At 45.3% G+C, this 26105-nt stretch overlaps 1 protein-coding gene across 2 annotated transcripts in view; it reads right to left on the reverse strand.

The window, feature by feature from the left end:
• adgrl3.1 (adhesion G protein-coupled receptor L3.1) overlaps nt 1-26105 on the reverse strand; it is a 928790-nt gene that overhangs the window by 109395 nt on the left and 793290 nt on the right. For both annotated transcript variants that reach the window (XM_041185670.1, XM_041185669.1), the window contains one exon: nt 13053-13262. In XM_041185670.1, the coding sequence (XP_041041604.1) occupies nt 13053-13262 (210 nt within the window). The remainder of the gene's footprint in view (nt 1-13052; nt 13263-26105) is intronic.

Raw genomic sequence — 26105 nt, forward strand, 5'->3', positions numbered from 1 at the left:
TCTTCAGAGAGCCACTGATCTAACTATTTTGTTAAAATACTGGGAGATATGGGCTTTGGCCATTTAAGGTCAGCTTTAGTCCCCAGCTTAGTGGCTAGCTTGAGGCATGGGAATACTGTGTTTAAGGAATTAAAAAAATATTAGAATTGAACTTATGTGACCCTCAATTGTCACTATAAAGATTTTTCAGTAGGATTTGACCCATTCCACAACTTGCCTTCCAAAAACCATCAGTCATGCCTGGAATCATTAAACTTTATAGACTTTAGCTGTTTTGACTTAAAACACTGAAATACTACAACGTACAGCCAACCAAGGAAACCAACAGGATGTATCCCAAACACCGGAGTAAATGGGCCATCAATCATTCATTTAAGCACCAATTTGACTAGTAAGCAGACAGTTGAAAAGTGCTGAAGAATTATAGGGAAAAATCCTGCTGTTCACAATGCTTTACAAAGAAGTAATTATGCCTGAAGAGTGGTGGAATGATGAGAGGGAGCAACTGACTACATTTTCATCATACCTGCTCTGAGCAACCTTTCCTTCAAAAACAAATTAGAAATGCTTGATGGAAGTTGGAAAAATTAACTTTTGCACAGGTTGAAATCTGGATGAAATGCATAAATGAGCTCATTGGAAATGGTTTACTTGAATAGTGAGAATCACAAAATGCAAAGATTTATAAATAGCACATTAGCAATGAATAGTAGTAGTGCTTTCTGACCATGATTTTACCCAACATATGGTAGTAGTGAATGTGGAGGAGCAGGAGAAAATTCCAGGAGGTGTAGTGGCTCAAATCTAACAGCAGGTATTGCACTTAAATTTACAACCACTTGTAAATTTCAACCTCTTCATCTGGTCAATAGCCTGGCTAATCACCCACTGGTTGTAACACCCACCCAATTTACATCCCATTGAAATCAAAAGTGATTCCTACAACAAACAGAAGATCAGCTCCACTAGATTACTTTGCAGGTGGTGAAGTTCAAAATTAACCCTTGTATGTCCTGTCAAATTCTCTTTTGGGCCAGTAAGGCTATATTCTGTGCACAGTGTGCGTGATAATATTTGCAATAAAATCATTTTATTAAGAAATGTGGTGCTGGCTGTATCTATGTATTACCATTCCAGTAGGCTCCAAAGAGCCTAATCAGAAGATGAGGTGTTCCTCAAGCAAATAAATCGTTGCTTCACCTAGGAGGAGTGTTTGAGGCACTGGACAATGAGGAGGGAGAAGCAATGATTTATTTGAATTTCTTTCAATTTAGTCTACTGTATACACTGCTCACAATGCAATCTCCTCTACTCTGGGAGACGAAATGCAGACTGAGTGGCCACTTTGCGGAATACCACCATCCAGTCCTCAATCATAATCCTGACATTCCGGTTGATTCCATTTCAATTTATCACCTTGCTCTCACACTCACATCCCTGTCCTTGGCCTGCTGCAATGTTCCAGTGAAGCCCGATGCAAGCTTGAGAAACAGCACCTTGAAATGTTAACTCTGTTTCTTTCTCCACAGGCACTGCCAGATCTGCTGAGTTTTTCTAGCACTTTCTGTTTTTATTTCAGATCTCCAGCATTCACAGTACTTTGCTTTAATCCCTTCGAAATCCTGTATGTTTCAATGAAATTGCCTCTCATTTTTATAAACTCCAGAGAACATAGGCCCAATTTACTCAGCCTTTCACCACAGGACAACCCACTCAGCCCAGGGACCAATTAGTGAACCTTCATTATACCACCTCCAATGTAAGTATGTCATTTCTTAAATGTGGAAACTAAAACTGCACACAGTACTCCAGATGTAGTATCAGCAAAGCCCTGTACAATTGTAGCAGCATTTTATTCCTGTACTCCAATCCCCTTTACAGTTTACAATAAAGACCAATATGCCGTTTGCCTTCCTAATTGCTTGCTTTACTTGCATGCTAACTTTCTGCATTCCTTGTTTGTGCACACCCAAGTCGCTTTGAACATCAATGCTTACAAATTCGTTCCTTTTTTTAAAAAATTCTATTTTTCAATTCTTATAACTAAAATGAATATATTCACACATCCCTACATTATGCTCTATATTCTATTTTGTTGCCCACTTACTTATCCTGTTGCTATCTCTTTGCAGCCTTTCCATGTCCTCTCCACAGCTTATCTTTCCAACTAGCTTTGCATCATCAGCAAATTCTAACATCCCTGAAGGAACTAGACTACTGCCATAGATTTCTGATACTTGAACTCTATCTTCAGAGATAGCACCTTATGAAACCAATGTGGGTTTAAGTTATGACACGTAACTGCTGCAACCATGTGTGTGACACAAATGTCTCTGTGCAATATCCATACATGCCACTAGTGGTGGTATCTCCCTAGGTGACACTGATCTGCATGCACTTAAAACACTGGGCATTGGTACAACCTGTAATGCTAAATATAAGTGTACCTGCTGACCTGTGTGTGTTCTTGAGCTCTTCCTGTCACATTCACCATTGCTTTTTGCCAATTTATGGTCATTGTAAGAAATCACTAGTACTAATCACTGATCTCTGAGTATCCACAACTGTTAGCAATCATAATCCTCATTTATCCCAGGAAGTTCATCAAGTTCTCAACTTTCAAATACAACATAATTGCTTAACTGTGAACTTTAACCAGTTCAAATGTGCTCAGAGCTGAACATAAACATTTTTTTGAAGAGCGATATCTGGACTCCAAGGGTTAAATTATGAGGACAGATTACATAAACTAAGGTGTATACCCTGGAATTTAGAAGGTCAAGGGATGATATGATTGAAGTTTTGAAGGGAAACAGCTAGGGTAGATAAAGAGAAAGTTTTTCCACTGGTTGCAATGTATAAGACTAGAGAGCATATCTGAAAAACTGGAGTCAGACCTTTCAGGAGTAAAATTACGAAACATTTCTACACACAAAGGATGGTAGAAGTTTGAAACTCTCTTCTGCGAATAGCAATTGAAGCTAGGTCGATTGTTAGTTTTAAATCTGAGATCGGTTAACAAAAATCTATCAAAGGTTTTATGGAATATGGGACAAAGCTGGGTATATGGACCAGAATTTTGACATCGGTGTTAAGTGGGCGCGACATGCCAATGCGTATAATGATGCGCGATGATGCTGGGCATGCGTCCCGACGTCACCACACCTTTTGTTCTGTGAGCACACGCTGGAGGAGGCTGCGTGCCCGCCGAACTGTTAAAGACCTGTTAAGGCCATCAGGAAATGAATTTATAAAAACAAAAAGCTGCGGATGCTGGAAATCCAAAACAAAAACAGAATTACTTGGAAAAACTCAGCAGGTCTGGCAGCATCGGCAGATAAGAAAAGAGTTGACGTTTTGAGTCCTCATGACCCTTCCACAGAACTGAGTGAATCTAAGGAAAGGGGTGAAATATAAGCTGGTTTAAGGTGATGGTGGGGGGTGGAGGGTCAGGGGGCTGGGTGGGGGGAGAGAAATGGGGGGGTGGGTGGTGTGGTTGTAGGGACAAGCAAGCAGTGATAGGAGCAGATAATCAAAAGATGTCACAGACAAAAGAACATAGAGGCATTGAAGGTGGTGTCAATCTCTGGTGATAGACTGTCCACCAATATCCAATACAAGCCTACCAACTCCCACAGCTACCTCGACTACAGCTCCTCACACCCCGCTTCCTGTAAGGACTCCATCCCATACTCTCAGTTCCTTCGCCTCCAACGCATCTGTTCTGATGATGCTACCTTCAAAAACAGTTCCTCTGACATGTCCTCCTTCTTCCTTAACCGAGGCTTTCCACCCATGGTCGTTGACAGGGCCCTCAACCGTGTCCGGCCCATCTCCCGCACATCCGCCCTCACGCCTTCTCCTCCCTCCCAGAAACATGATAGGGTCCCCCTTGTCCTCATTTATCACCCCACCAGCCTCCGAATTCAAAGGATTAGCCTCCGGCATTTTTGCCAACTCCAGCAAGATGCCACCACCAAACACATCTTCCCTTCACCCACCTGGCGGCATTCCATAGGGATCGTTCCCACCGGGACACCCTGGTGCACTCCTCCATCACCCCCTACTCCTCAACCCCCACCTATGGCACCTCCCCAAGCCCACGCAAAAGATGCAACATCTGCCCCTTCACTTCCTCTTTCCAAGGGCCCAAACACTCCTATCAAGTGAAGCAGCATTTCACTTGCATTTCCCCCAACTTAGTCTACTGCATTCGTTGCTCCCAATGCAGTCTCCTCTACATTGGAGAGACCAAACGCAAACTGGGCGACTGCTTTGCAGAACACCTGCGGTCTGTCCGCAAGAATGACCCAAACCTCCCTGTCGCTTGCCATTTTAACACTCCACCCTGCTCTCTTGCCCACATGTCTGTCCTTGGCTTGCTGCAATGTTCCAGTGAAGCCCAACGCAAACTGGAGGAACAGCACCTCATCTTCTGATAGGCACGTTACAGCCTTCCAGACTGAATATTGAATTCAACAACTTTAGATCTTGAACTCCCTCTTCCATCCCCACCCCCTTTCTGTTTCTTCCCCCTTCCTTTTGTTTTTTCCAATAATTTAGATAGATTTTTCTTTTCCCACCTATTTCCATTATTTTTAAATCTTTTGTGCCCTGCTAGCCTTTCCACCCCACCCCCACTAGAGCTGTACCTTGGGTGCCCTACCATCCATTCTTAATTAGCACATTCATTTAGATAATATCACCACCTTTAACGCCTCTGTGTTCTTTTGTCTGTGACATCTTTTGGTAATCTGCTCCTATCACTGCTTGCTTGTCCCTACAACCACACCAGCCCCCCAACTTCTGTCCCCTCACCCAACCCCCACCCCCCCCTCAAACCTTAAACCGGCTTATATTTCACCCCTCACCTTAGATTCACTCAGTTCTGTTGAAGGGTCATGAGGACTCGAAACGTCATCTCTTTTCTTCTCCGCTGATGCTGCCAGACCTGCTGAGTTTTTCCAAGTAATTCTGTTCTTGTTTAGGAAACTAATTTATATGATTAACAGCGCTGCCCATCCAACTTCAAGCTTGGTGCCCAAGAGGACTTCGCATTTTTCAGGAAACCTCATCCACGGGCGGGATGAGGTTTTCTGAAGGTTTAATAAAATCAATAAACAAATTCTGCTAAGTTGACAAACATGTCCCAGCTCATGTGACACTGTCACATGAGGGGGCATGTCTAAATAATTTTTTTAACTTTATTATTTTTGAACTTTTATTATGTACTTGATTTCCCTGAGGCAGCTCTGTGCCTCAGGGAGATTTCTGCGCTCTTTCACAGGCTTCAACCCTCCCTCCCTCAGGTAGCACTGAGCACTGCTGGCTGTGCGTCACGCTGGGCGGGCCTTAATTGGCCCACTCACGTAAAATGGCAGCTCGGGGCCGATTGCAGGCGGCAATTGGCTCCATGCCCACCCACTCCCGCACTCAACCAGACCACCCGACATGCAGAAAATTCTCCCCATGCAGTTGGATTGCAAATTAGCCATGATTGTGTTGAATGGTGGAACAGATTCAAGGGGCAAAAAGGACTACTCTTATTCCTATTTTTCTCGTGTTAAAATTGAGCATGGTCAGAATTTGGACGTCAGTGTGCGGGGGCAGGCCTGACACGCCGATGCATAAAAAGACACACGGTGATGTCGGATGTGTGTCCCGGTGTCAGCGCACGTCATTCAGATATTACGTTCAACGGGCGTGTGCCGGAGGCGGCTGCATGCCCACCGAACTGTCAACGGCCTATTAAGGCCACTAAAAGCCCAATTAAAGTACCTTTCAATGCTTGTTGGCGGGCACACGAAGAGCCCAAGCGGTCTTCGCATTTTTCAGGAAACCTCATCCATGGGCAGGATGAGGTTTCCTGAAGGTTTTATTAAGTAAATACATATTTTTTGCACAATTCATAAACATGTCCCAGTTCATGTGACACTGTCACATGAGGGGACATGTATAAATAATTTTAAACTTCATTACTTCTGAACTTTTATTATGTACTTAATCTTCCCGAGGCAGCTCCGTGCCTCAGGGAGATTGCTGCGCTTTTGCACGCGCATGTGCAAAAGAGTGCAGGCTCCGACTCTCCCTCCTTCCCTCGCCCACACAGGTAGCGCTTAGCATTACCAGCCGTGTGTCACACTGGGCAGACCTTAATTAGCCCATCCACGTAAAATGGCGGCGTGCAGCCAATAATGGGCGGAATCTGGCTTTGTGCCCAACCACGCCAGCTCATGACCAGCCCACCCGACATACAAAAATTTCACTGGTCAAAGAAAAATCTGACACTGCCTGTTCTCTGGGGCTGCCAAGTTATGGCAGTCCCACCAAACTGTACAAAGCAGGGAGATGGTGGAGGAGTGCTGTTGTCCATGTTCAAAAGCTAGAGAGAAGAGATGGATGAGGGCAGATGATACACCATGACCACAGTCAAGAGCATAACAAAAACAGAATTACCTGGAAAAACTCAGCAGGTCTGGCAGCATTGGCGGAGAGAAAAAGAGTTGACATTTCGAGTCCTCATGACCGTTCAACAGAACTAGGTAAATCCAAGGAAAGGGGTGAAATATAAGCTGGTTTAAGGTGTGTGTGTGGTGGGGGGGGGGGTTTTGGGTGGGGGGAGAGAAGCGGAGGGGGGTGGTGTGATTGTAGGGACAAGCAAGCAGTGATAGAGGCAGATCATCAAAAGATGTCACAGACAAAAGAACAAAAGAACACATAGGTATTGAAGTTGGTGATATTATCTAAACGAATGTGCTAATTAAGAATGGATGGTAGGCCACTCAATGTATAGCTCTCGTGGGGGTGGGGGAGCATAAAAGATTTAAAAATATTTAAAAATAATGGAAATAGGTGGGAAAAGAAAAATCTATATCATTTATTGGAAAAAACAAAAGGAAGGGGGAAACAGAAAGGGGTTGGGGATGGGGGAGGGAGCTCAAGACCAAAAGTTGTTGAATTCAATATTCAGTCCGGAAGGCTGTTAAGTGCCTAGTTGTAAGATGAGATGCTGTTCCTCCAGTTTGCGTTGGGCTTCACTGGAACATTGCAGCAAGCCAAGGACAGACATGTGGGCAAGAGAGTAGGGTGGAGTGTTAAAATGGCAAGCGACAGGGAGGTTTGGGTTATTCTTGCGAACAGACCGCAGGTGTTCTGCAAAGCAGTCGCCCAGTTTACGTTTGGTCTCTCCAATGTAGAGGAGACTGCATTGGGAGCAACGAATGCAGTAGACTAAGTTGGGGGAAATGCAAGTGAAATGCTGCTTCACTTGATAGGAGTGTTTGGGCCCTTGGACGGTGAGGAGAGAGGAAGTGAAGGGACAGGTGTTGCATCTTTTGTGTGGCATGGGAAGGTGCCATAGGTGGAGGTTGAGGAGTAGGGGGTGATGTGGAGTGGACCAGGGTGTCCTGAAGGGAACCATCCCTATGGAATGCCGCTGGGGGGGGTGAAGGGAAGATGTGTTTGGTGGTGGCATCGTGCTGGAGTTGGCGGAAATGGCGGAGGATGATCCTTTGAATGCGGAGGCTGGTGAGTTGATAAGTGAGGACAAGGGGGACCCTATCTTGTTTCTGGGAGGGTGGAGAAGGCATGAGTGCAGAAGCGCAGGAGATGGGCCGGACACGGTTGAGGGCCCTGTCAACGACCATGGGTGGAAAACCTCGGTTAAGGAAGAAGGAAGACATGTCAGAGGAACTGTTTTTGAAGGTAGCATCATCGGAACAGATGCAACGGAGGCGAAGGAACTGAATGGGATGGAGTCCTTACAAGAAGCGGGGTGTGAGGAGCTGTAGTCAAGGTAGCTGTGGGAGTCGGAAGGCTTGTATCTCCATTTCTGTTTCTTTCCCTTTCCTTTTCTTTTTTCCAATAAATGATATAGATTTTTCTTTTCCCACCAGTTCTATTATTTTTAAATATTTTTAAATCTTTTACGCTCCACCCCATCCCCACTAGAACTATACCTTGAGTGCCCTACCATCCATTCTTAATTAGCACATTTGTTTAGATAATATCACCAACTTCAACACCTATGTGTTCTTTTGTTCTTTTATCTGTGACATCTTTGATGATCTGCTTCTATCACTGCTTGCTTGTCCCTACAACCACACCAGCCCCCTCCACTTCTCCCCACGCCCCCCCCCACCCCCCACCACCAAACCACACATCTTAAACCAGCTTATATTTCACTCCTTTCCTTGGATTCACCTAGTTCTGTTGAAGGGTCATGAGGACTCGAAACGTCACCTCTTTTCTTCTCCGCCAATGCTGCCAGACCTGCTGAGTTTTTCCAGGTAATTCTGTTTTTGTTTTGGATTTCCAGCATCCGCAGTTGTTTGTTTTTATCACAGTCAAGATCATGTTGTTTGGGAATTCAGTTAGAGTTGTTTTGGTGCTACGGTTGAGGTGGAAATTTAATTGGAATGATTCAAATAGGGAATTAAAAAATTTTTGTTCTTGACAGGTGAGTGCTGCAGGCAAGGGGCCCATCCTCAATTGCCCTTGAGAAGGTAGAGTTCAGATCACCTTCTTGAACTGCTCCCTTGTGGTTTAGGTGCCTCTTCAAAGTTGCTAGGGAGGGAGGGAATTCCAGGATTTTGACCCAGCGGCAGTGAAGAAATGGCAATATCATTCCAAGTCAGGATGGAAGTGATATGGAGGGGAACTGGCAGGTGTTCCCATGTACCTACTGACCTTGTTCTTCTCAATGGTGGATGTCCCAGGTTTGGAAGGTGTTGTCAAAGCAGCCTTGGTGAGTTGCTGCAGTGCAGCTTATATAAGGCACGCACTGCTCCACTGTGTGCTGGCAGTGAAGTAAATGTTTGAGGTTGTGTATAGGATGGATAGGATGCAGATCAAGCGAGCTGCTTTGTCTTGAATGGTGTTGAATTTCTCAAGTATCATTGAAGCGGCACTCATTCAGGCAAATGGAGAGTATTTTATAACTTTCCGAACTTGCCTTTGAGTGGACAGCCTTTGGGGATTCATGAGGTGAATTACCTGCTGTAAAATTCCCAGCCTCTGACCTGCTTTTGTAGCCACAGTATTTATATGGTTAGTCCAGTTCAGCTCCTGATCAAGGGTAATCCCCAGGATGTTGATAATGGGGACTCAGCAATGGTAATGCCATTGAATGTAACGGTTAGGTTCCATTTTGTTGGAGGTGGTCATTGCCTAGCACTTGTGTGTTATTGTCACCCCAAGCCTAGATGTTGTCCAGGTTTGTTTCATGTGGACACATACTGCTTCAGTATCTGAGGAGTTGTGAATGATGCTGAGTGCTACACAATCATGAGTGAACATCCACAATTTTGACCTTATGATGTAGGGAAGGTCATTGATGAAGCAGCTGAAAATGGGTGGGCCTAGGGCACGATGCTGAGGAACTCCTGCAGCAATGACCCAGGGCTATGATGATTGGCTGTAACAATCACAGCCATCTTCCTTTGTTTTAAGTATGACTCCAGCCATTGGAAGGTTTCTCCTCTGATTCTCACTGACTTCAATTTTAAATTAACTTTCAATTATGGGATTATACTTGAGAGGCAACAACAGAGGAAAGGGAGGTTGGAGATGCAGCAGTTTGAATGGACAGAGAAGTCAAGGGTGGGTTTCTTTGATTCATCAGTTGAGGGAGGACAGAATCACAGTGCAGAAGAGGCCCTTCGGCCCATTGAGTCTGCATCGTCACGTGAGAAACACCTGACTTGCCTACCTAATCCCATTTACCAGCACTTGGCCCATAGCCTTGAATGTTATGATGTGCCAAGTGCTCATCCAGGTACTTTTTAAAGGATGTGAGGCAACCCGCCTCCACCACCCTCCCAGGCAGTGCATTCCAGACCGTCATCACCCCCTGGGTAAAACGTTTTTCCTCACGTCCCCCCTAAACCTCGTGCCCCTCACCTTGAACTTATGCCCCTTGAAACTGACCCTTCAACTAAGGGGAACAGCTGCTCCCTATCCACCCTGTTCATGCCCCTCATAATCTTGTACACCTCGATCAGGTCGCCCCTCAGTCTTCTCTGTTCCAACGAAAACAACCCAAGTCTATCCAAACAAAAACAAAAATACCTGGAAAAACTCAGCAGGTCTGACAGCATCAAGTCTACCCAACCTCTCTTCATAACTTAAATGTTTATTCCCAGGCAACATCCTGGTGAATCTCCTCTGCACCCCCTCCAGTGCAATCACATCCTTCTTATAACGTGGTGACCAGAAATGCGCACAGTACTCCAGCTGTGACCTCACTAAGGTTCTATACAACTCCAGTATGACCTCCCTACTTTTGTAATCTATGCCTCGATTGATAAAGGCAAGTGTCCCATGTCTTTTTCATCACCCCACTAACACGCCCCTCTGCCTTCAGAGATCAATGGACACAAATGCCAAGGTCCCTTTGTTCCTCAGAACTTCCTTATGTCATGCAGTTCATTGAATACTTCTTTGTCAAATTATTCCTCCCAAAATGTATCACCTCACACTTTTCAGGTTTAAATTCCATCTTTCACTTATCTGCCCATTGACCATCCCATCTATATCTTCCTGTAGCCCAAGACACTCAACCTCACTGATAACCACCCAGCCAGTCTTTGTGTCATCCGCAAACTTACTAATCCTAGCCCCCACATAGTCATCTATGTCGTTTATATAAATGACAAATAATAGGGGACCCAGCACAGATCTCTGTGGTATGCCACTGGACACTGGCTTCCAGTCACTAAAGCATCCTTCTGTTATCACCCTCTACATCCTACAACTAAGCCAATTTTGAATCCACCTTATCAAATTACCCTGTATCCATGTGCATTTGCCTTCTTTATAAGTCCCCATGTGGGACCTTGTCAGAGGCTTTGCTGAAATCCATATAAACTACATCAACTACACTACCCTTATCTACACACCTGGTCATCTCCTCAAAAAATTCAATCAAATTTGTTAGGCATGACCTCCCTCTGACAAAGCTGTGCAGACTATTCCTGATCAAACCTTGCCTCTCCAAGTGGAGATAGATACTCTCCTTCAGAACTTTCTCCATTAGTTTCCCTGGTTCCTAGTTGAGCTGGGATGACAGCTCTTTTGAAAGGGAGTGTCTGACGATGTCAGCCAGCACATGGCCAGTTTGGAAAGTTACATAATCAGTACTTTAGTATTAATGTGGTCACGATGGCAGGAAGTGGGTCTCGTGGACGTGATAACCTCAGAAATGGCATAAGGGGAGCTGGTAGAGAAATAGAGATAGACAGGGTTCAGGGCTGGGGCAGGGAGCAATCCGGGGAGTCTGGGAACCGTAGAGTAGATTTTTGGAGTGGTTACAGCAAAGAAGGATGTCATTTAGCCCCCTGTGACCTTGCCAGTTCTCTGCAAGGACAATTCACCTCATGCCACCAACCCTCCCCTCCCTTAGGCCATGCTCCCACCACCGTTACCCTGTCGGCCTTTGGCATGGTGAGCAAAGTGAAGGAGAGGGATCAGTAGACAATGGTGCCAATGTGGAGACAAACATTTCATGGACTCCTCACACTTCTCTTAAACAAGAAGTGAAGGTGGGGGGGTGGGGGGAGGTGTGTGTGGTGGTGGTGGTGGTAGTGGGGCGGGGTCGGGGGGCAGGGGAATGCTGTTGTTAGTGGATGATTCTTGAATAGATTTGGCTGAGAAGAGTGAGGTCTAGTACAGTTTGACATGATCCAGCGCACCTGGAGGGGAGATTGCTGGTTTTATTTACAAGGTTACTGGTAAATCACAACATGGAGAAAATCACCATCTTAGCCAATAATTCAGCTGGGAACACAGAAACAAAGCACCAGACTAGGCAGCCAGGTTAGGAATAGAAGACTGAGAGACACAGTCCTTGTCTCAGAGTTAAAAGTTAAATATAGCTAGATCAATTTTTGATATTGAAAGTCACCTGAAAGAAATGCCAAATGCCAAAAACAACTCTCACACAAAGACACATGCTTTATGATTGGCCTTTAAACTTTTGAGGAAAGAAGCAAGGCTTGCTTTGCCTATTATTCTGCATTTTAACTAGTTCTATGAAAACAAAGCAACTTCATAGCTAGCATTGTCTCACCATGTTTCAGTCTGTATTCATCTAAGGCAAGACGCTAAACCTGAAAGAAAGTTCCCTCCACACAGCCATTTATTAAAGGCAATAGTTGAGTGCCCATATCTCTTTCATTGACCCTGTACCAGGAGTGAAACATTCTTATGAGCTAAACGTGGTGATGGTTGGTGTGGGGGACAGCTGATATGGGCAAAGGCCTAGCATACATAGAGTTTCAAATGTGTTGTTTGACAATAATGATCCAAGTAGGTATCAACATTTCTGTAAAGATTGGCCTGCATCATAAATACATTGACATAGCATTCTTCACATAATAATAACAATGCAGAAAAACTAGAAGGAAGGGAAGTCTTACAAATCCTAGCCAAATATTTTCTTAGGGTTCAATCCCGGGCCTAATGTGAGTTTAAAAACAAAAAAAAAACTGTGGATGCTGGAAATCCAAAACAAAAACAGAATTACCTGGAAAAACTCAGCAGGTCTGGCAGCATCGGCGGAGAAGAAAAGAGTTGACGTTTCGAGTCCTCATGACCCTTCGACCCTTCTACCGAAGGGTCATGAGGACTCGAAACGTCAACCCTTTTCTTCTCCGCTGATGCTGCCAGACCTAATGTGAGTTTGTTAATCTTGAACAGGTTGACATAGAGCCATATGGTAGCAGTGGCCCTTTGGGCTAGAGAGCAGAGTACTGGATGAGGGTTCTTGCACCCAATCATTCTTTAGGGCCAACTATTGGAAGCTTTGAAGATCAGGTAAAGACAGAGCCAGCCCTGGCTGCAATAATCTTCATTGAATAGCTTGCAAACACTCATTCTCAAAATTCTCATGTAAAGAATAACAAGGTGTCAGTGTGGTTTGTAATTTGGGGAAAGCCAATTTGTCCTCAGGTATGAGACAAAGAAACTCTACTGAGTAGGATTTATTTTTATTTAAAATGTCCCATGGAATTGTCTGTTTAAGTAGATCACCCATGAAAACTGAACATGCTCACCGGTTGATCTGTACGATTGATTCCAATTAGGAAAAGCAACTCGGCCACAAAAAGACTGATGCAGAGGTTTTTATGAATGGTGTTTCGATCACTCTGAAGTCCGTGAAAGAAACAAAAAGTGAAGATGCAGATCAGGAGACAGACAAGTGATATCAGGATACCGACCCAGGTAATAACTTCCAACAGCAGTTCATGGACAGGGTCACTAAACTGGGAACACAGAAAGGAAATTATCAGTCAATAGACAAATGTTAGTTAACCTATACAGTATATCAACCTACTCTTATTGCAGTCTGGCAAGATAAATCATCAATCAAATCATTAATGTTAGCTTTGATTGCAGAAAATCATTTTCAGCAAACACACAGGCATATGTGGCTTCATACCATTTAACATGCTTTCTTCATTGAAATACATCATTTCTACTTATTATAAGCATGTGTGGCACAGATCTCAAGTCATATGACAATGAGAAGATAGACATGGAACCAAAGACTGATGAATTATAATTGTCAATTTTTTTTGATATTTCAACTTCTGTTTGTAAGAAGCAACTTGCATTTTCATAGTCCCCTCAAAGTTGTTCCAAAATAATTTATGCATTAATTTTAAAGTGCAGTCATTGTGGGACTTTCACGTTTGCTTACATAACAACAAACTGTATTTTTTCAGGCAGCTTAGCTTGAATAAGCAAAGTAAGTCAAAATACAAGAAATTGTCCTGTTCTCCAGGTAATATCATGGGACCTTTTACATCCAACTATGTCGTACCTGGCTCAGTGATAACACCCCTGGCTCTGCCAATTAACTTTACTAAAAAAACAGATTTTCTGGTCACTATATTGCAGTTTTGTGATAGTTTGCTGTGCACAAATTGGTTGCCTCCATATCTACAGCATAACAGTGACTATACTTTAAAAGTACTTCACCAGTTGTGAAGCTTTGGGGCATTCAGAGATTATGAAAAGCACCATATAATTGCAAGGCCTCTTTTGTTTCTTTCCTTCTTGACAGAGTTGAGCACGTTAGCTAGGCTGAGACCTCAAATGCTGTACTGAGGGAGTACTACATTGTCAGAGTTCCAATATCTTCAGAATGAGACGTTAAACAGATTTAACAGACGATAAACTAACCTGCTCTCTCTGATCAACATAAACTTTTCCTGGTACTTTGAATAACAAGAAGTTCTCCTGATACCCTGGCTAACATTTATCCTTCAACTGACACCAGCAAAATAAGTTATATGAGTATGTATCTCATTGTATTTGTGGGATCTTGCTGTGCCCCCTACGTTATAGCAGTGGCTACAAAAGTAATTAATTAGCTATGAAGCACTTTGATATAGTGATATAGCATTAAAATGCAATGTCTCTAAACTTGTCTTGTTGGTAGCTGGCAGCAAATAAAAATGAGGCAACATATCCACATAGTGTGTGACTCAAATCCATCTGCGATGCATGGTGGTTAACTCATCATAAGTTTGGCAGGAAACTGTCCGAGTGCCCAGGAAAATGGCAAAGGCATTGTTACTTCCATACTTGCTTTACAAAGGGTGTAACCTCCTTCTGTCCTTTACAAAGGACCAGCTGGGGGTGGGGGCCTGAGATACATACTCATATAACTTATTTTGTTGATGTCAGTTGAAGGATAAATGTTAGCCAGGGTAACGGGAGAACTTCTTGTTATTCAAAGTACCAGGAAAAGTTTATGTTGATCAGAGAGAGCAGGTTAGTTTATCGTCTGTTAAATCTGTTTAACGTCTCATTCTGAAGATATTGGAACTCCAACAATGCAGTACTCCCTCAGCCTAGATAATGTATTCAAGTGCTTAGGTTGGTAATGGGGTGTGGTGGAGAGGAATGGACTCCCCATGCCTGACAAAGACATGGTAAATTAATGGAGGAAGGTATGGGCATCGATTTGAGGCATACCAACTTGCCCAGATGTGTGCCTAACCTGTAGGATATTGGTCAGGACAGTGACACGGACTGCCAAATCAAAATTTGAATGTATTTTTTTTTAAATTGTCAACCCTCTGCCTAAGGGCTTTTTGGGGGCAGGGTCAGGGTCAACAGCAATGTTCCCTTTAAAACCTATAACATACATTTTTAACAAGTAACCATAGAAAGAAAAAGGAAGAATATCGTCCCAGCCATAGATACAATAACATGCTAGTCCACAAAATACCAGATTTACTGAATGCTGAACACACTAAATTTATCCTGGAAGCATTTGAACTGAATACCTGTAGGTTTTGAGTTCAGTACCATAACCACCACACTGCTATACACGAGAGAGGCATGAGTTAGTTTTTATATTGTAGCTTGCATTTAAGTCATTAGACAGGAGAGTTCCATTGGTAGCAATGGCTCAAGACACGGATTTTTTAGTTCAATTTGACAACTTCAAAATACAAAGAGGTACAAGGGCCTATGCATTATTACCTGGAGGTCTGGGCTAGCAATCCAAAATTTTTCACACACTCCCTAAAAATGCCCTTGTGTTTTTAATGTATTGAATGTCTTTGGGATCAATCTTCCTTTTGTAATTCTACGAACTAGCTTCAGCAGAATGACTAGTATTAACTCGCCCAAAGGTCATCTTACTAAATCTTAATAACTCTTTCAACTTACCTCCTGCTCGTCACTTCCTGCCTCCAGCTCGTCATCTCTACTGATTCTGTCTCTCTCGAATCACCACATTTCTCTCCCACTCACCAACCCTTCAGCTCATTGCTGCTCCCGCTCACCAACCCTCGCACTCGCTGCCTCCTTCCCACTCACCAACTCTCCTACTTACCAGCCCATGTGTTCACTGCTTACCAGCCACTCGCCGCCTCCCTCTCCATCGCTCCCATTTGCTGCTTCCCTCTCTGCCCCTTCCGCTTGCTCCCTCTCCTGTTCACCACTCCCCTACCCCGGACTCTCGCTATGATTGAGGGCTCAGGAGAGGAATGGTGAGAGGGAGGAAGTGAGTGATGGAGTGAGATGGGCTGTGTGCTCCAGGGTGGGGGAGGGAAGCTGCGAGCTGGATGGTCGGGGAGGGAAGTGGTCAGTGGGAGGGTTGGGGGGGAGAAGTGGCGAGGGGGAGGGAAGCTGTGACGGGGAGGGTCGGGGAGGGAAGCGATCAGTGGAAGGGTCGGGGGGAGAAGCGGTGAGGGGGAGGGGAGTGGTCAGTGGGAGGGATGGGGAGGGAAAGCAGCAAGTGGAGGGTCGGGGAGGGAAGAGGTGAGTTGGAGGGTCGGGGAGGGAAGCTGTGAGTGGGAGGGATGGGGAAGGAAGCAGTGAGTGGGACGGTCGGGGAGGGAAGAGGTGAGTGGGAGGGAAGCAGCAAGGGGGAAGGTCGGGGAGGGAAGAGGTGAGTGGGAGGGAAACATCAAGGGGGAAGGTCGGGGAGGGAAGCGGTAAGTGGTAGTGTCGGGGAGGGAAGCGGTAAGTGGGAGGGTCAGGTAGGGAAGTGACGAGTGGGAGGGTCAGGTAGGAAAGTGGCAAGGTGGAGGGTCGGGGAGGGAAGCGGTCAGTGGGAAGGTGTTAGAGGGAAGCGGACAGTGGGAGGGTGTTGGAGGGAAGCGGTCAGTGGGAGGGGTGTTGGAGGGAAGCAGTGAGGGGGAGGGTCAGGGACGGAAGTGGAAATGTGAATGGTCAGGGAGGGAAGGGGAGCGTGAGCTCTGATTCCATTGTTGCACAGAGTACTTGCGCTGGGGAGAGAGGGAGAAACCCGAGATTGAGATGGGTCCAATGGCTGGGAGTGGGAGCTGATGGCTTCGGGAGGGTGTCTGCATGCTGTTCAATTTCACATGTGTATTAGTCAGGCTGATTGACCGCTTCGGGCTCCAGAAACTGACACATGTGAATTCCGGCTTTTAATTCCACTTGATGAATCATGTCCAGCTTTCGTCTGTTAATTTCCTGTCATGGGGATGTCTACCAGTTCTTTGCTTGTGGGCTAGAGTGGCAGTCAACCTCCTGTTACCATCAGAACATGCACGGCTGCAACAATTAAGTGCACAACACTTGATGGGCAGTTGAGCAATTGTGCCGGTGTGCAACTGGTCAACAGTGAGGAATCCCCCTTGAATCTGTGGTGTGGCGAAGACTGAAGCTTCCAGGCATGAGGACAAGTAGGTGTGAGAGATAGATCTAATGCAGTGCATGCACCGGCTGCCCCATGTTTATTAAGCCTCCCATTAACCTTGCAAACTTTGATGGGACAGTATAGGAGGGCATCGACACCAACAACTGGGATTGGATCTCTTGGAATTTTGGCGTCAAAAATGTTTACATTCACTATCAGGCAAATTAAATAAAAATTCTGAAGACTGATTTTGAATGTGTTTTCCAATTTTTGAGATGAAAGAGCCTATCAACTTGGGGGTTGCGGTGGCAATAGTGGTATGGCCACTGGGCTAGTAACCCAGAGGCCCAGGGTAATGGGCTGGGGACCGGGGTTCCCAGGGCAGATGGTGAAATTTGAATTCAACAAAAATCTGGAATTAAAGCTAAACGATGACCATGAAACGATTGTCACAAAACCCCAACAGGTTCTCTAATGCTTTTTAGGGAAGGAAATCTGCTGTCCTTACCTGGGCTGGCCATGACTCCAGACCTACAGCAATCTGGTTGACTTTTAAATGCCCTCTGAAATGGCCTAGCAAGCCACTCAGTTGTATCAACCCGCTAAAAAGTCCAAAAGGAATGAAACTGGATGGATTACCCAGCATCAACCTAGGCACCAAAAATGACAACAGCAATCTCAGCCCTGTCAAGCCCGCAAAGTCCTTCTAACAGAGTAAAGGGAAGACCTTTTAGAACAGAGATGAGAGAAATTTCTTTAGCCAGAGAGTGGTGAATCTATGGAATTCATTGCCACAGTAGGATGTGGAAGCCAGGTCATTGAGTGTATTTAAGACGGAGATAGATAAGGGGATCAAAGGCTATGGGGAGAAGACGGGAGAATGGGGTTGAGAAACTTATCAGCCATGATTGAATGGCAGAGCAGACTCAATGGGCCGAATGGTCTAATTTCTGCTCCCATGTCTTATGGTCTAACATATGGGGCTTGTGCCAAAATTGGGAGAACTATCTCACAGACTAATTAAGCAACAGCCTGACAGTCATTCTCACTCAGTCATACTCATTACAGATAATGTCTCCAACACCATCATCACCATTCCTGCGTAACTACTCTCCCATCGGCAGGATAGACCCAGCAGAGGTGGTGGCACAGTGGTATACAGTCAGGAGGGAATTAGCCTTGAAGACCTCAACATTGACTTTGGACCCAATGGGATTTACATGGCACCAGGTCAAATGTGGGCAAGGAAACCTCCTTATGATACCTCCCACAGCTGATAATCAGTACTCCTCCATGTTGAACACCACTTGGAGGAAGCACTGAGGGTAACAGGGCATAGAACGTACTCTGGGTGGGGGACTTCAATGTCCATTACCAAGAGTGGCTCGGTAGCACCACTACAGACTGAACTGGCCGAGTCCTAAGTGGCATAGCTACTAGACTGGGTCTGTAGCAGGTAGTGAGGGGACCAACAAGAGGGGAAAAAAATACTTGACCTCTTACTCACCAACCTGCCGGCCGCAGATGCATCTGTCCATGAGAGTATCAGTGTGAATAACCACTAAACAGTCCTTGTGGAGATGAAGTCCAGTCTTCGCATTGAGGCTACACTCCACCGCATGATGTGGCATGATCAATGTGCTAAATGGGATTGATTTCGAACAGATCTAGCAACTCAAGACTGGGCAACCATGAGGCATTATGGGCCATCAGCAGCAGCAGAACTGTACTCAACCACAATCTGTAACTTCATGGCCCAGCATATCCCCCATTCTATTATTACCACCAAGCTAGGGGATCAAGGACTACTTGCATATCAAACAGTGTAAGCAGCAAGTGATAGACAGAATTAAGCAATTCCACAATCAATGGACAAGATCTAAGCTCTCTACCCACAGATTGCCCCCTTGGTCCCTAATGGGCCCTACTCTTTCCCTGGTTATCCTCTTCCCATTGATATACTTATAGAATATCTTGGGATTTTCCTTAATTTTATCAGCCAGAGCTTACTCATATCCCCTCTTTGCTCCCCTAATTGCTTTTTTAAGCTCCACCAATGCCTCCACTGATTTGCTCCCCTTGTACCTACGAAAAGCCTCTCTTTTCCTTCTCATTATATCCTGAATATCTCTGGTCATCCATGGTTTTCTGGGCTTGTTACTCCTTCTTATCACCCTAGAGGGAACATGTTGAGCCTGTACCCTCCCCATTTCCTTTTGAACGCCCCCCACTGCTCTTCTGTAGATTTCCCCACAAGCAGCTGTTCTCAACCTAGCTTGGCCAGATCCTGCCTTATTTTACTAAAATCCACTCTCCCGCAATCCAAAACATCTTTTTGAAACTTGTCTATTTCTTTGTCCATAACAATCTTGACACCATCCAGAAAAAAGCAGCCCACTTGATTGGCACCGCATTCACAAACATTCACGCCCTCCGCCACCGACGCAGAGTGGCAGCAGTGTGTAACATCTACAAGATGCACTGCAGCAATTCACCAAGGCTCCTTAGACAGCACCTTCCAAACGCATGGCCACTACCATCTCGAAGCATAGGGGCAGCAGACACATGGGAACACCACTACAACCACTTCCAAGCCACTCACCACTCTGATTTGGAAATATATTGCCATTCGTTCACTGTTGCTGGGTCAAAATTCTGGGGCAGGATTTTATGTCCCATGGGTGGGCATGCGCCCAATCCGATTGGATGTAAATTAGCGCATGACATCACTCTAGTCCACGTGGTGCAGCTACAGGCACAGTGCTGCTCGGGAAGGAGTTCCAGGGGCAGGATTTTCGAGTCATTGGGCGGGTGCAGTAGGCCCAGGAGATGCCAAGAAACGCCTCTCGCAATTGGCCCCTGACCACGGTTTCATGGTGGCTGGCCAATTAATGGTCATCCGGTGTGAAAGGCGCACTGAGAAGCTCAGCGCTGCCGGGGTGGGGGCGGGAGGAATGTGAGCGCAAAGGTCAGTGCATGCGCGGGGGAGTGCGCACGGAAAGCTCCTTAAAGACACAGTGCTGAGCAATTTTAAAATCAATTTAAAAGCAATGTTAATTGGCCAGCCACTGTGAAATCATGGTCAGGGGCTGATCGCGGGAGGTGTTTCTCGGCCGCTCCTGGGTCTGCCGGCTGCACCTGCAAAACGACTCGAAAATCCTGCCCTTGGAACTACTTCCCTAACAGCATTATGGCTGTAGCTGCACCACATGGACTAGAGTGGTTCAAGAAGGCAGCTTACCACCTCCTCAAAGGCAGTTAGGGATGGGCAATAAATGCTGGCCTAGCCAGCGATGCCCATGTCCTATGAATGAATAAAAAAAAATTAATGGACTGAACCTTGCCCACCAAGATACTTAATTTGGATTGTAAACTTCAGTGATAGCATTGGATCACAGCGATCTGGAACACTAATCTATTGCACGTAACAATGTATCCCAATGTGCTGGATTGCAAATACTAGACCCTCTCTGGCTGTTGTAGAATTGTAAAATGATACAATTTTATCCTCATGTAAACCACATGGGATTAGCCTGTACAAATTCCAATAACATCCCACAAAGTACTCAGCCAATGTATTATACTGTACCTACTTTTATATGTCAATGAAATGGTTTCATTTTATTACGACATAAAAAGTAACACATGGCAGAGATCAAGTATGAGGAAGTATACCGCCATAGTATAAATCTAGGTGTCCATAAACCTTTCAAGCTTTACTTTTTGGCTATTTGAAGTGAACTTCAACTTGCTGAGCCATTTCCAACCATCTGTAATCAAATGTGTGTTCAGTTGTTTTGTACTAAATAGACAGCACAGTAAGTTGCATCAGATTTTTTTTTGATTATACTCTATCATAAGCAGATCAGAAAAACTTCTGTAATTTGTGGAACATTCGGAGTTCCAGAGCAAAGCTGTACTCCACCAGCATTATTGTGAGCTGGCTGTTTGGATTACCAACAAATCAGCGAGTATACCCATAACAGCGCACAATGAGAGTTGCTGGTCTGAGATTCATACTCAAATACACACTGCGAGCAATCCATGCAAGACCCAAAAATCTGCTACAAACTCCATGACTCAATAAAAAGGGCACACTGAGGGCAAACATTATCCTTGTCTGTGAATTCATAACAGTGCAAGGATTCTGTCAGGATATTACACAAAGCAGAGGTAGGAAGGAGGCTGCACTGCAACAGCTGCAGTCAATAAGCAATCATTGCAACAGCTGCAGATTGGCTTTGAGGCTGAACTATATAACATTAAAGCTGGAGTTAGTCAAGTGTTATTAAACACAGAGTTTAATTTTCTGTAGTGGATCCCTTAAGCACAAACATTTGCTGGTTAGTGTCACTTTGATTGGACACTACTCTTGCCATAACTTGAACTCAAGTCTATGGAGCAGAGGGTGAAGAGTGTAATGATTTTCCTGTAGATTCAGGTTGACCTGTAATAGACTGCAGCTATTATCAATTCTATTTCCTTGTGACTCAACAGCCTTCAGTTCCCAGTAGCTGTGCGACTATGAAGTTTTGAGCTGTGGATATTGGCCCACTGAGATGGTCGGGAGGCTGCAACCAAGACTGTGACAGCCAACATCTGTGATCTATTAACCTCCAGAAATTCTGGTGGGCTGTCAGTTGACTGGAATAGCTCACCAGCAATCAGTACTGGTGACATTCTCAGCTGACAAATCTTCAAAGCTGGATGAAATAGACTACATCGAGGCATGTATGGTCAATTTAATTGTTAAAGGGGAAATTCAATAGATTTAAATATATACAGTTCAGAGTTTTGATTGCAAAGACAACCCAGTGCTTTGCATCAGGTGCTACACACTTGGAAAGCTTCATCTTATAACAATAAATTTGGGGACACTGCAATTCATTGTATTCTGGTTAGTGTTTATCAGGTAAAGTTATATGTATTCTGCCACTATTCTGAAGCTGACATCAGTAGAACGAAGCATATACAGTGTTGACTTCTCTCTTCCACTGAATACAATGTTACAAGCTCCACACAGCTTTGGAGTTGAGAACAGTTTACAGATAGCATTTTATGTCAATAAAGCTAACAAAATGTTAAATTTAAAAAAACAGTCTGAGGTCCATTTCAGCAAATTAGAAACCTACAAATGTTAGAATCTTAATGGGATTTGATGCTTCTGGGGTCAGAAATACAAAATAAAGGTTTTGGTCAGTAAGACAGGTGTCCCTCTGGGATTTGGCTTGCTCAGCAAATAACATCAGCTGTGGTCATAACAATAGCCATTCACTCACTATAGGCCAGGAGCTTCAGTCTGGCTGTCCTTCAAGACTCTGTCAATGAGAATGTCCCTGAGCATACAACCTGCAGTCCCACAGTTCAGTGAAGCCTTCCTGGAGATTTTCCTTTAGGGCATCCAGGAAAGATGGGAGGTGCTGTTTCCCAGAGATGGCAGCAGGAGTCCCTCCTTTCTGATCACGGTGGCCTGGATGGAGGTTGTGGCAGAGATTAGCATCAATGGGGCTCTCTCTGAGGACAGAGGATGAAGGATCTGCTGCACTCTGCCAGGGTACGTGGCATTGGCTATTCACAGCAAAATGACGCTCATCAGTGTAAGAAGCAGTCCAGGTGCACAGGGATGTCAGAGAGGAGTTTGGGTTGAAGCACTCACCAGCAGATGGGACATGTGGATTGGATATGTGCCAGCCACTTCACAGTCTCAATCTTCTATCAGTTGCATGATATCTTGCTTGTTAATCGCTTACTTGAGAGACTCAGGAGCTGGCATAGACATGCATGCTCCTAAACTACTCATGCACCCATTGGGATGACTCAACCCTCCTGTATCTCTGCAGGTCAAGACCTTGCACAACAGGAAGGGGTGGGCCAAGATGGGAGATGGAATTCTGGACATTAGAGTCCTCACCTCATATTAGGAGCAGACCGCCAAGAGAACCAGGGAGGAGCAAGACCGTGCCTATGCTGAAGGTGAGATAGGACTCCCCCAGGAAGCCAGTGAGGATGCCTCTATTCTGCAGTTGTCAGCTGCACCAACACGTGAACACATTGCTTCAATTAAGGAGCTTGCCTAGGCATCCACTAAATGATTCTTTTCTCTATTTCAGATACTAAGAAAAGGGGTAGGCCCACAATGAAGACCAGCCAAACCCAGTGCTACCTCTGAGGAGGATGCATCAGAAGATGCACCAACATCATTCACCTGCACCTTTCACCAGCACAGATACAGTCACCTCTGTGATTTCACATTCCAGACTAGGATCAGTCACAATCTGGTGAGCACATCACCGACCTGGGTCCACAGCTGGCCGAGGTAATGACAGCCAAGGTCTCTGACTCTTGAAGGACTGCTGGAGAGCAGGCCACTGCTCAGCCCAAGGAAGATTATGAGCCTCTGGACTTGGCCATAAGAGACCTGTCGGAGATACAGAGACAGACAGGGGAACATCAGGCAGAGATGCCAAAGGCCATGTACAGACTCGACCAAAGGCTGGAGGAGTCCATTCACATTCTGTCTGCTGTCGTGGCTCCGGCATGCAAGCGCTTGGCTGCCTCAATGGAAAGAGTGGCAACTGTCTTGGAGACTCAGGTCCAGCAGAACACACAGTGGCTGTCAGATATGCACTCGGACCTGCACTGATGGTGGGGGGACGATTCTGGTGGGCAGGCCTAATAATGATATGCTGATGTATTACAATTGAGGTTCCTGATGTCTGATGGTGGAGAATGCGGTCCACCATCAGTGGGCTGAGCAGACAATCGCAAACTGGTTTCATGCCACGTTGCCCGCTCACGTCACCAAACACGTCCTTCACTGGTGGGCACGGAAAATTCCAGCCAATGTTATCATTTATTGTGAAGGGACTTAAATACAAAAGTAGGGAGGTTATGCTTCCGTCATACAGAGCGCTAGTGAGGCCACATCTGGAGTACTGTGTACAGTATTGGTCTCCTTATTTAAGGAAGGATGTAAATGCATTGGAAGCAGTTCAGAGAAGGTTTACAAGACTAATACCTGGAATGGGTGGGTTGTCTTATGAGGAAAGTTTGGCTAGACTAGGCTTGTATTCGCTGCAGTTTAGAAGAGTAAGAAGTGATTTGATTGAAACATATAAGATCCTGAGGGGTCTTGACAAGGTGATGTGGAGAGGATGTTTCCTCTTGTGGAATAATCTAGAACTAGGGGTCACTGGTTAAAAAGGGGTTGCCCATTTAAAATGGAGATGTCATGAATTTTTTTCTCTCAGAGGGTCATGAGTCTTTGCAACTCTCTTCCTGAAAAGGCGGTGGTAGCAGAGTCATTGAATATTTTTAAGACAGAGGTGGATAGATGCTTGGTAAGCTAGAGGGTGATAGGTCATCAGGGGTAGGTGGGATGCAGATTTGAAATTACTATCAGATCAGCCATGATCTTATTAAACGGTGGAGCAGACTCGAGGGGCCGAATGGCCTACTCCTGATGCTTGTTCATATGTACAGATGCCTGAGGTGTGGGAAAACGAAGTGCTGTGCAGATTCTAATGTATGTTTTTAGCACCACGGCCCTGTATATTCCAGTTTGGCACATGCAAAGGATTAAGTCACCAGAAGGGCAGACATTAAGATGTGCAATTTAATCCAGGAATCTTAATCAAGGTACACTAGAGCAAAGTATAATGTTTGTAACCAAAAAGGAGCTGGGCCTTCCAGCCAGCAGAGGACAGAAGCCAAAAAGTAAAGGAAATGACTCGATAGCTTACTGTGCCATGGAATCTGTTAGCTATCAGATTGTCACGGGCTTATCTGCTGCGTCAAATCCCTGCTACGGCCTTTGCATGTGGCTTGGCAACATCCTGGCCCTGGTCTGCTCCATCTTCTTCACTGTCTTCATTGAATATCTGAGCCTCATCTTTAGGGGTTCTATCGTCTACTCAATCCTGGATCTTGTGGAGGCACGGGCAGCATTGTTCCTCTTATCAGCAGCACTCTGTGGATGGCGAACTGGCATCATCAGTCAGTTCTCTGGGAGTATCACTTGTCCCTAAGGAGCCAGCCCTCCAATTGCCAAGGTTCTTCAGAAACCTTTGGCACCTGGGAGTGGCTCAGAATGTAGGTGTTGTGGGAGCTCTCTGTGAACCATGCACAAGCTTACAGGATTTACCTTCCATGATCACATATGAGTTGCACGTTCAAAGAGTGGAATCCATTTCTATTGATGAATGTGACTGACCATTGCCAGGGAGCTCTCAAGATCACATGTGTGTAGTCAATAGCCCCTTGCATTTGCGGGAAACCTGAGATTGCTACAAAACCCAAAGCTCTTGCAGCCTGGCTTTCAGGATGCAGGTGGAATTGGACAAATTGTTGTGCTCTCCTGAACAGGACATCTGTCGCTTCCTGGATGCGCTTGTGTGTCATTGACTGGGAGATGGCACACAGGTAACCAATGGAGCCCCGGAAGAAACAACTGGCAAAGAAGTTTAAGGCAGTGATGACCTTTAATGACACCGGTATGGGATTGGCTCCAAGTCCTTGCAACACAGGTGCTTGTGGAGAAGCTGGCAGATGTGTGCAACCACATTCTGGGACATTCAGAAGCATTGACTTTTGCTCATCTGGAGATAGGTATTCATGGTCGGGCCAATGCTCAGCGTTGCAGTGACCCTGGTCGTCAGCAACCTGAACTTCTTGAGGCCCATTGCCTCTTGCTGTTCTGGCCATTGCACCTCCTGGCTCTGTGCCAACTGGCCCACCTCCTCTTCACCTGGATGAGAGCCAGTGGAAAGGCAGGGTTGCCTGAAGCCTATATCATCTAGGCCTCAGTGGATCTGTGAACGAATTGAAAATAAATCTAGTGAGCATTCCTTTGCAGGTTTGCTCCATCTCAGAGCCACTGAGCCATTGCTAAACCCTGTGCCTGTGAAGGACACCCTGGAGGAACAAAAATGGGTGTTCCTCCCCTTTATACATGACTGTGCATGGAGACATTGCTCTTTGA

Source organism: Carcharodon carcharias, chromosome 4, assembly GCF_017639515.1.
Source record: "Carcharodon carcharias isolate sCarCar2 chromosome 4, sCarCar2.pri, whole genome shotgun sequence".
NCBI lineage: Eukaryota > Metazoa > Chordata > Chondrichthyes > Lamniformes > Lamnidae > Carcharodon > Carcharodon carcharias.